This window comes from Homarus americanus, unplaced genomic scaffold (assembly GCF_018991925.1).
Source record: "Homarus americanus isolate GMGI-L3 unplaced genomic scaffold, GMGI_Hamer_2.0 scaffold51354, whole genome shotgun sequence".
NCBI classification, from domain to species: domain Eukaryota; kingdom Metazoa; phylum Arthropoda; class Malacostraca; order Decapoda; family Nephropidae; genus Homarus; species Homarus americanus.
The window spans coordinates 254,752-266,928 of NW_024750910.1; the positions used below are offsets into that span (position 1 = coordinate 254,752).

Below are 12,177 nucleotides of genomic sequence, written 5' to 3' on the forward strand. Positions count from 1 at the left end.
TAATTCATATATTAGATTTTCCATTATTAAATTGTTCACATATCACTGCTTCGGAAATGCGATATTTTTCAATGGCGTCTCTCCCTGGAGAACTGTACACCCCAGCACGGCACTACGGTATTACTAGTTAACCCTTCACAGCGGGAGGTGACCCAAAGCTGTATAAAATAGACTGGCGGTATACAGAATAAAATGGCAAGTGCGTGCCACACGATGAAAGGGTTAATATATCATTTTTTCCCCTTGGTGGAATTACCAGTTGTAATTTCAGTCACATAATTATAAAAAAATATCGATATTTACACTAAAAGTCAGTTTCTTTTTCCCTTTAAACCTGAACATTTGTGCACCAGTGTCACCGTTTACACACACGACCACGCCATGTTCCACTCGGCTGTGTCACTAACCTTGTTGTCGTTGAGTGTTTATGCAAAAGAATATATTCCTTGGTTTATGTTTTGCTACCTATTCAAGTTCCAATATTATTATTTAATTTTACCCTGATTGTCAACACAACTATCCCGTCAACGGGAAGGGACGTTTAAAAACTAGAGGGTTTTAAAGATAGATGACTTTTTTTTTTTTACTTATAGCATCTTAACACTGATAGGCTCGTTAGCCGATTGGGCGATCGGTCACGTCTGTTACGCACTGTTAGCAAGTACAGTACTGGGTATGCACTGGCTCCTGAATGTACCTGAACCTGCTCCACTGATGTGTAAGGCTGTTTACATGTTGATTAAATAGAGGTGAGGTCGCCTGCATGAATATCACTAATGAATGGGTCGAGCTCCACCTCTCGCTTTGTGTTATTGTGGGGTTCAAGGTGTTTGGTTCACACTCAGGATGGAATGGAGAAAGGAAACTCACAATGTGCTCTCTATATACATGTTGTATTGGATGTACAATGCAGCTTGGTGCTGGGAAGGTAGCATGGTTACAAGCGTGATGTAGAGAGAGCTGGTTGGTGAGGATGCTCACAGGAGGACAGCTTGTGGGTCGCCATGCTCGCCGGCGGGAGCGAGGACCGCCAGGCAGCTGCGGAGGAGGAGGTGTTGCTGGCTGGTTGGTGGAGGTAGAAAGAGACAGGTCACCACGAGGTCAGGTCTTAAATAGCGGGGGGTAGGCGTGGCTTAGTAGTTGACCCCCGCTTCGTGATGTATGGCGGCGCTGGTTGACCTAGACCACGAGGCATACACTAGGGAATTGGTGGGGTCGGCTACTAAGCGACAAACAGCGTTTGTAGGGGAGAAATCCACTACATTATACTGTAGCGTACGGGATGTGGCCAATTGTCAATTCTCTTTAGTTGTCTGTTGTCTCTTTGTATGGGCACACAAACGTACGTACATGTAGATATCTCACACTCAGGAATGAGGTAGAATAGAAACTGCGTTTTCGGTATATATATTGTTGTACAGTGCAGTGCTAAGGAGTTACTATGTGAGGAGTAGCTTGCTCTGAGGTCCTGTTGGGCGAGGAGCTTTCTGAGGGAGCTGGTTGGTGAGGCGCTGCAGCTGGTCCAGTAAGTCAGAGTAGAATGGTCTCCCTGATGATGATGATGATAATGGAGATAAAATGGCAATGGTTTGCCATGGGAAGGGAGAGAAAAGGTAAGGTAGAAGGAAAGTTATGAAACGGGAAGTAAAGTAGTAGAGAATAAGAGCAGGTGGGCTATCCACCTAGCAGAGACGATTTGATTGGCTGTGGTGAAGGCCGCACTAAGAGGTCGCCCGAGCTCGAGGGAACAGGTGGGGAGGCTAAGCTAGCTAGCATGGGGTTGTTTGTTATTGTGTTAGTTGGAGAGGTCTACTAGGTCCTTGTGTAACTAGTAGAATACTCTTATCTTTTGTTTACTGTTTAGTGTACAATAGTTCTGGCTCTTGAGGGTTATAGAGAAGACTTTTTGGCCACCAGTTGTGTGATGTCCTCTGTTTTTAGTCGGTTATATATTTCGTCTTCCATGACTTCTAGTTTGTACCATACTGCCTGTGCTTGTCTGTATGTTCTTATGTTCAATGGTAAAATGTTGTATTTTTCGTGAATTCAATTTCAATTGTTTATTCCTTGATAGAGGAAGCGGGATCCTAGTGCTGTCACTAGGTACCCCTGTACAATGACACCAGAAGCATCTAGCAAGTGTGACAAGTATATACAGTATAAATATTATAAAGGGGCTTACTAAAGCCTAAGGAAGGAAGGATATTCCTTTAACACATAATCAATATTATTTACAAAAATATCTAGCCAGTATGGGGAGGATCATCGTGTCTCCGTCAGGGGGTCGTGGAGTGGTGGTCCAGCAGGCGTCACGGAAGCTTTTTCGTGAAGCTCTTTAATTTTGGTTGCGTATGGGGGACGTTGTTTGGAGGCTCTGCGGATGGCTTTGTTTTGTGTTGCCTGGAGTTTTAATTGGTTGGTAAGGCTGATCGTGTTTAATGGTATTGGCGGGTATTCAAGATGGGGGCGGACAAGTGCTTTAAATAGGTGTAGTTGTATTTTCTCTTCCATTTTGCCGAATCTTCTTAATTTTGTAAGCTGTATTTGGGCTAGTCTATTACGCTCTGCTATGTGTTTATTTATTCCTGTTCTTGTTATTGTTAGCCCCAGTACTTTTCCTTCGTTTGAGTATTGTATTTCTTCGTTGTTAACTGTGAATGGTGCTGGGTTTATCCTTGAAATGTGTATGATTTTCAGTTTCTGTGTATTAGTTGATATTTTCCATTTCTTCTCGTAATTATTGATTTGTATTATGGTGCTAGCTGTTTTTAATGCCATCATCTGTATGGCCTTGCCTGGATGGCGGATGATCTGGGTGACATCATCAGCATATGCAATGTATTCACCGTGAATTGGTGGCAGCATGTCTGAAGTGTAAATTGTGCAAAGAGTTGTGGATAAGTTACTTCCTTGTGGTACTCCACTATAAAGTCTGAAGCTTGGGCCTTTGTGATTGCCTATTATAATGTGTGCTTCTCTATTGTCTAAGAAATTACACAGTAGATAGGTGAAGTTGTTAGGGAGTTCTTGATTGGTTATTTTATATTTAAGTTCCAAGTGCCAGACCTTATCGAACGCTTTTGCCATGTCCCTTAAAACTACGTTGCACTGTTCTCTATTATGCATTGCGTTTGCTATACTTTCGTATATAAGGGCTATGGCTGTGTTTGTTCCTCTGTTTCCTAAATCCGTGTTGTCTAGGGTTGTATTTGTATTCTAGCTCCAGGTGTGTTCTTAGTCGGAGGTTAATTAATTTTTCCAAAAATTTCCCGGAGTTTCTAATAGAGAGATTGGTCTGTAGTTTGCTGCTGCTGTGGGGCTTTTCCTGGTTTTGGTATCAGTCTGATAATTGCTGTCTTAAATTTCTTTGGGTAGTAGCCTGAAGCTATGGATGCATTGAATATATTTCTTAGTAGAAGTACTGTAGTGGATTTCTCCCCTACAAACGCTGTTTGTCGCTGCGTAGCCGACCCCACGAATTCCCCAGTGTATGCCTCGTGTTCTGGGTCAACCAGCGCCGCCATACATCACGGAGGTCAACTACTAAGCCACGCCTACCCCCGCTATTTAAGACCTGACCTCGTGGTGATTTCTCTCTTTCTACCTACACCAACCAGCCAGCAACACCTCCTCCGCCTGCCTGGCGGTCCTCGCTCCCGCCAGCGAGCATGGCGACCCACAAGCTGTCCTCCTCTGAGCACCCTCACCAACCAGCTCTCTACATCACGCTTGTAACCACGCCGCCACTTCCCAGCACCAAGCTGCATTGTACATCCAATACAACATGTATACAGAGAGCACATTGTGAGTTTCCTTTCTCCATTCCATCCTGAGTCTCGAACCCAAACATCCATTACCCTTACAGTATTGTACCATGTTGTTTGGCAATTGCTGTAAAACGAGTGAGGATGAAAGGCTGTGAGTGACTGTGAAGGTGAGCGGCTCTGAAGATGGAAAGTTGCGAGGCATGAATAAGGATGTGGAGATGTGAGGTGGTATCAGGGCGTGAAGCTATGTGAGAATATGAGGTCATGTGAGGCTATGAGTCTGAGAGGGTATGAGGTTATGAGAATATTTGAGAATATGAGCTTGTTTGGAGATATTAGGTTAAGAAGTAATACAGTATAAGGTCACATAAAGTTATGAGTGTGTGTGAGAGTATTTCGTTTATCCTCTTCACCACTGATTGGCTCGTTAGCCGCGTGAGGGTAAAAGGCGTGATAATGTGAAGATGTATGGCGGTGCAAAGTTTTTTCAGAATGAAGAGATCTTGAGTGTGTGTGAAATTTTGTGAGAGTTTGGGGTAATTTATGAACGTGAGATTTTGTTAGGAAGTAAGGAAGTGAAGATGGGTGACCATTAGGGTGGTCCAAAACTATATGGTAAAAAATATAAGTAGTAATATATTGCCTCCACAAGCCTTAAAATTGTCCATTTGGTTCATAGATAAGGTCTGTAAAATTTTATCCATATTCATTAACATTTAGAGGTCAATCCATTTTGCATATTATACTTGTAGTGTAGGACTGAATTTTCTTGTCCGCATGATACAGTCTTAATATACACATCACATTATATTGGGTATATTTCAATGTATATAGCCTAGTTGCCTATTTGGAAAGGGCAAAGAGTCAAGTATTGAGTCATAGGGACTGACAATGACAGGTTGAAACAGGAAACACAGACAAGGGTTACCATTAATCAGATGAAGTTACTTATTTCATTTATATCTCATCAGTTCTACAATTATTTCATTATCAATCTAAATAGTATATTTTGCTGAATAAAGACAATGTGTTTATAATGTGTTTATCTAGCCCCGAAAAATCCTTATTACGTACTAAATGGAAAAAAAGAGGACATTGGATTGACCTCTAAATATGCTTTAAATGATCCAATTTTTTTCTGGGATGCAGTTTGTACCTAATGGACAAAAATAAACCTTGTGGAGAAAACGTATACAAATATGTGATATTTTGGACCACCCTACTGACCATGTAAGGGTAGTGTGAGGGTGTGGGGGTGGTGTAAGGGTGTGGGGCGGGTGTGAGGCTCGTGTGAAGATGTGAGGTTGGTGTGAAGGTGTGAGGTTGGTGTGAAGATGTGAGGCTGGCATGAGGGTGTGAGGTTGTGAAGCTGGTGTGAAGGTGTGAGGCTGGCGTGAGGTTGTGAAGCTGGTGTGAAGATGTGAGGTTGGTGTGAAGGTGTGAGGCTGATGTGAAGGTGTGAGGCTGGTGTGAAGGTGTGAGGCAGGCGTGAGGGTGTGAAGGTGTGAAGCTGGTGTGAAGGTGTGAGGTTGGTGTGAAGGTGTGAGGTTGGTGTGAGAGTGTGGGGATTGGTATGAGTGTAGGGTGTGAGGCTGGTGTAAAGCAGGAGTGAAGGCATGAGGGTTTGTGAGGCTGCTGTGACGTTATATGTCTGTGAGGCTATTGTGATGGTTTATGTCTGTGAGGTGCTGTGGCACTGTATGTCTGTAAGGGTCTGTGACGCTGTTTGTCTATAAGGGTCTGTGATGCTGCTGTGAAGGTGTATGCTAGCAAGGGTGTGTGAGAAATAAAAAAAAATCGTATTCTATTAATATAACTTCTTCAATTCTAAATCTAAATATGCCAAAGATATGAAAGATTCTTTACTCAACTTCAGACAACCTGTACCCTGCAACTGTGTAAATGAGGCAGAAAGTCAGTCACATTAGTAACATGGGCCTTGGTCACAATTTTTGTGATGCTCCTTGCACAGCTCTCTTAACACTCGGATGCATACAGTAGTACCCCGATTTACGTACGCGGTCAATTGAACCCACAGGGTACCGCGGAAAGTGAAAACCGCGTAAAGTGAACAACAGAACATATGGGATTAATTCCAGTAGAGACTGGCCTGACCCCCAAACTCCACTTTTTCTGACACAATACCTATGCTGTAGTAAAAATAACATCTAAATTTTATGATGGTATGCACACACAATTAATATTTAAGAGAAATACAGTCGCCAGGTTAATGTCCATTCAAATAATGGACTCAACTCCCCTGCCCCCCCTCTTCCCAGCTCACTGGCTTCTACCTCTCTGAGAAATGTTTGGGTGAAAACACTAGATTTTATCGTATAGTAATAAATAATACCTCAGACTAAAGTTAGGATAATATAATTGACATTTCTGGATTCCTTGCAGGTCAGGGAATATTTTGAATGTAAACTTCATATATTTTGCACAAAAGATAAAATATTTGCTTTGTGTAAACCAAATTATTACATTAGATCTAAAATTTGTATGTAATGCAAAATCCATGATGTTTATATTCAAAATGATCATCATATTGTAAGAATTCTAACAATGTAAATTATATTCTGGCCGGGTAATTTGTATGAATTTTATGAAATAAAAAAAAAAATTCTACTTCACAGCGTATATGAGTAGATGCACCGCGGAAAGTGAAAGTCTGGTTCTGGCAAGGTACCACGTAAATGAGAAATCGCGGAAAGTGAAACCGAGCAAAGTGTGTAAAGAGGGGGTAATACGTACTGTCAGGACCAGGGCTTTTTTTCTTCACTTTAATTAATGTGTCCTCAATATTTCTGTTACCTTTAGATCATGTACACCCAATTGATAGCTTGGATCATACAGTATATAATTATGATGAAACAGTCAAAAGATTTAGGGCTTTCATGAAATGATGGTGAAGCATTAGGACTGATTAAACATGTTTAATAATTGTGAATCACACTATTGAGTTAGGTGCATGATCTCCTTGATATACAATACAGATATGTTGGTGGGATCTTCTATATATTATTTTTTATGCATAAAATGCAAAATCAGTGGGAAAGCAAGAAAAGAAAATGAACATAAACTTACAGGTTCTAGAAATGATGTCTCTCCACACAAAATATAGGTACTGTAATTAGTTTTCTACAGCCTAGACTGATGGTTTACAGAACTAAAAGTCATAGAGTACAATAACACAGTAGCTGATTGGTAGAAGGGAAAAGTTTGTAATCTGAAAAATGTATGGAAACACCTAGCTTCAAATACCTATGCCCATTGGGATTGAGAGGACTTGGTAGTTTTTCACTAGGTCACTCATATTAACTACTCATCTTTATCTGGGTGGAAAAAGGCTTAAGGAGCAATATAGTGTTGCCTTTCCTATAATACCACTGACTTATTCAACCTGTTTAAGACAGTTGTGATTGGTGTGTCACAGTTACAAATCATTATTTCTCTGGGAATGAACAACAGATTCAGTTATGATGACACACAACTTGGTTGCATCACATTCACCAGATGACCACTTTTTTTTTTTACAGGAATTAGCCCACCAGGGCACAGGTCAAACGAACCACAATGAGACCTGAAGGGTGGGGGGGGGGGAATAAGAACAGAAAGAAATTGAAAATAGAGAAGAAAAAGGTTATCTTGCACTGCGTTAATCTACACCACGAAGATGCTGGAAAACCAGTCTTTTAAAGTGAGACAGATTGTATAAGTATGGAAACACAGAAGAAGGCAGAGCACTCCACAGTTTGGCTGTGTGAGGAAAGAAGGAGGTACTATAACGGGTTATTCTCGTGTGACCGACATCCAGAGAGAAACGGTGGGCACCGCGGGCAAGATGTGTGTTACGAGCCCACGGCCTTGCCGGCGGTACACAGGATGCCAAATCCACCGAACATTGCCGGTAAAAGTACCTGTAAAAGAGAGAGAGAGAAGCAACATTGCGGCGAAGAGAAAAGGAAGAGAGATTATCGACTAAAGGAGGAGAGTTAATAAGACGAAACGCATTTAACCACTGAACTTCGGGCTGATCAGTACCCATGCGGGTATATTCAGGAACATTTAAAAACCAATAAAAAACAAAAATTTCTTATCTTACAAACTGGCCATGCATGATATAAACAGGAAATGCAGTAAATACATGTCCTTACCACATATTGGCAACACAGGGGTTAGGAAGAGTTGAGAATGTTTGTGAAGTGGCATGTTTGTGATGCAGTAGTAAAGCTTTAAACACTACTGATTTGTAAGCAGTATGAGGTACAAGACGCTGGTTTTACTATGGTACAGGGTGATCTCATCATATGCGCATTCTTTATATGAGAATTCGATGATACGAGGTTTAGGAATTTGCACCTTATATTCACTATACGAGTGATATTGTTCGATGAAACGAGAAGTGAATATGGCAGTTTACCTAGCTGAGTAGGCAGAACAAGCAGTAATGTTGTCTGTGACGTCTCTCGTGACATAGAGGCACAGAGACATGTTTGTGAGCCACTCAGCCAGTCCGCACACCCCTCCCCAACATCCCTACCATCCTCCCCCCAGCCACCCTCTCCCTTCTTGCAGTATGTAAATCTGCTACCCGAGTTTGTCCGCTCGCACTGAATCGCATTTATTTACTGTCATCGCCATACTGTGTACTGTGCTGCCTAAGCATAATGCTGCCATACTTTGGAACTTGTTTTAAAGGCATCCCAAACCTAGTGTAGTGCTACAGTCATGACTCCTAAGCATTCAACATGTTCATCCACCACTCCATTTTCTAAACATGCACGTGTACCTGTTTCTTTCTCAAAAAAGAAAGAGATAATTGATATGCATAAGTGAGGTAAACGGGTATCCAATATTTGCCATGTCAGTTTTGTCGGTGCTCCGGAACGCATCTCTATTTAATTCATGTATTTTTCCCTCCGTTATACGAGTTTTCGTTATACTGTATGAGCAGACTTCAAGGAACGTATCTACTCGTATCATCGAGATCACCCTGTATGACTATTTATACTAATAACAATCATGATTACAACTCCAATAATTGATCGGGGATAGAAACACATGGTGAACTGATTCAAGTCCAAAGGCCAGATTTCTACATCACAAAAGCTGAGAAGCTACTAAGAAGAGACTGGGAGGCTTTCATGTGTGAGTGAAAAATAAATACCTACTTGGCAACATAATATAGCCAAGCCCGCCCTTTTTATTACAAATAGGCCCGCAAAATATCAAAACGTCATATGACGTGACCCAAAGCTCTACAGACACACATGAGAAGACATGAGCTGAAGCCTATGTGTTAAACAAAGTCTAAAGTGCACCTTCTTAAAACTATTGGGTATTACAATTTTTATATTGGAGAGTAGTTTGAAAATTAATTGAATTTGAAAACTATTAAAATTTAAAGGTTTTCAAAATATATTGCAATCTTGTCTTGGTTACAATTGGAAAGGGATCACTTGAATAGACAATGCACTGACATTGTCAGTGTCATAAATAATTTAGTTATGTGTGAAAAATTTGTGAATACTGTATTGCTACTGTATGTGTATGAAGGTTGTTAGGCCTGCAGTTGAAAATTGCTTTGTAGGAATTGATATTGCCTCAACACTAGTATTGTACCTGTAATCCATAACCCCTCCCTCAAATCTCAGTTGTTTAATGTAATGGATAAAAATCACACTATAGGACATATTCTGGTATAGTATTACTGTTTTTGTTAATGATCCCCACTTTGTTTTTTTGTTTTCTCACATTAACCCCATTATGAAAATGGTTAAGATTTGGATCATCTGATCCTAGAATGTAACATTTTATAAAACTTAGATCAGATATCATATTGTAGGCTGAATATAGTACAGGTAGTACATACTGTATTGTATAATACTTACAGTATTATAAATTTTTCTTCTCCAAATATCAAGTTCAGTGGTGGGCCTATTATGAGCTTTTTAGCTAAGTTGGGTCATTGACCTGTCACTGAAGACATTATGGATCCCTGTTACTGATGATCCTTTATTCACAGGCTGTAACTTCATCAAGGTAGCCAAGGATACTGCTGATGGGCTGGGCATCACAGGCTGGATAAAAAACAATAAGACTGGTACTGTTGGTGGACGCCTCCAGGGACCCAAGGCCAGTGTAGACCAGATGTAAGTACTGTACCAAAAAACAGAGAGCAAAAAGAGAGGAAAATATTTCAAGCAATATATGTAAGGGAGGACAGGAAGGATTTGTAACTGTAAGATCTCAAGTTGGGCTATATTTTAGTAATTACATCATTTGTAATAACACATAGTAAATTATAGAAAATCTTACACCATTAAATGCTTAAAAGAATTTTCTAACAAAGAAAACTATTGTTAGTTTGAAAGTTATTGTATATAAAATGCCCAGTTCTAATTATTTAAAAGTTGATTGGCAATATGGTTATTTAACCATAAAATTTGCCTGATGACAAGAGGAACACACCATCAGGCAATCATAGCTAACCCATGCAAGATTGGAAAATAGCTGTGAGACTGATGATGATGATATTTCCCCTTGATTTTTTTATTCATAAATAAGACCTTTTGCACAAAATACCCTACAATACCAATATAACTTCACCCATTAACATTACATCCTTCACCCAAAAATTATACATGACACTATTCTGCTGCTCTACGGACGACTAAACCCCTCTCTCCCACCAGAGGACTTCAATCAATGTGTCCCCCAGGGGGCCCCAGACAAGTGATTTTTTTTTAGATTTCCAATAATTATTACGAAAAACAATCATCAGCATCAGGTCATTAGATATCTTACCTACAAAACTACAACATATAATTTAAATAAATAAAAAATACAAAAGGTATAATTCATTTCCCACTACCGTAAAAATATGAATACTGTACAGTATACGTACAGGTATTTATGTGGCATTAATGCATATTGGTACACTTAGGAATGTGAAAATTAAAAGGAAAGGTTTTAGGAATTTACTTCGTGACCCATTAAAAAAACTTACAAAATATACTGTGGTTTTATAAACAACTAAGAATAACATTTGAAGATGCATTTGTGATCTATCAGCAGGATTCACAACCACAGAGTGATTTAGTCACTGTTAACTTATGCCCCACATGGCCTTTTAATTCTTTTGGCAACTACAATGGGCCAACTCTGGTATCAGGTGACCAATGGTGGCATTGGCAAGCCCCAAGCCACCACCATGTTAAGATGTTGCTGTGGGTACCAGTAAAATTGGTGTTTTTCCTATGTTTATCTTTCATGTTTGTCACAGACCCTCTTCCTCCTGTTTGTATTTCTCTGCCTTCTTTTTCCTCTTCTTGCCACATATTTTCCTACCCCTTGACTAAGGTCTTCAGGCATCAGGATCCTCACAGTAACATTGAGCTAAGGTATATACTGCACCAGTACTGATCTTTGACTTTTTATCCACACTTAAAACCCACTAGTTTGTACTGTAGTGTTTGATATTGAGTTCTATGAGATTTGTTATACAGTAGTTATTCTCTGGTTTGCCAATATTTTATGATTTAGAAGATCACTTAAATTGAAAAGTTTACTTTTTCTAGGTAACAGTAATTTTTATCACGGCTCAATGTTAGTGGATATCATGAACATGTAATGTTTGCATATAAAATAAACAAGCTTTCATTGACAGCCATGAAGGCAATCAATTAACCACAACTGTGCAATATAACTTTTCCTGGATGAGTCATCTTACTGGCATGTCTTGGAGACTGCTCTTGCCAACTGTCTGCCTCACCCTGAGATATGCTGCCAATTATCAGTCTTGCACCCAGTGTAAATGGCAATAAGAATGTTATCAAAGCATTTGCCAACAGCTAAAGTTACTTGGCGACAATATTGTCTTTCAAACATTTGCGGAGTGTATTTTTTTATTAAGTAATGATTCTTTTACCTCAATGAATACGAGTTAACTATATATATATACTGTATATATATATATATATATATATATATATATATATATATATATATATATATATATATATACAGTATTAATAATTTAGTCAATACTGTACTTCATTATTAACATTTATTATGGTTTACACTTAGCTATGTAAATTTTATTGAAGTGAAGCAAACATTTCAACCATTCAGATAATCCCTAGGGTTTAACTTAATGTAAACTTACAAAATGTTAACTTTTGCTTAGTGAAAAGTACAGTACAGTACTAATCATAATTTTTAATTCACCTCCAAATAGTAAAGGTTTAATGAAACCTGGATCTGAAATGAACAAATAACTTCATTAAAGGGCAGGACTTAAAATTTTGGAATACCGAGGATACAATGTTACAATTTCTGTACATTCCACTGAATTCTAACGCATCCTAAGCGTGCAGCTGAAAAGTTCAAAGTCTGCCATGTTTTG

The 12,177-nt window shown here is 39.4% G+C and overlaps 1 protein-coding gene across 1 annotated transcript in view; it reads left to right on the top strand.

Annotated features, from left to right (window-relative positions):
• Nucleotides 1-12,177, top strand: part of LOC121854499 (acylphosphatase-2-like) — a 48,183-nt gene that overhangs the window by 29,969 nt on the left and 6,037 nt on the right. The window contains exon 2 of the mRNA XM_042349180.1: nucleotides 9,796-9,922. Within this exon, the coding sequence (XP_042205114.1) occupies nucleotides 9,796-9,922 (127 nt within the window). The remainder of the gene's footprint in view (nucleotides 1-9,795; nucleotides 9,923-12,177) is intronic.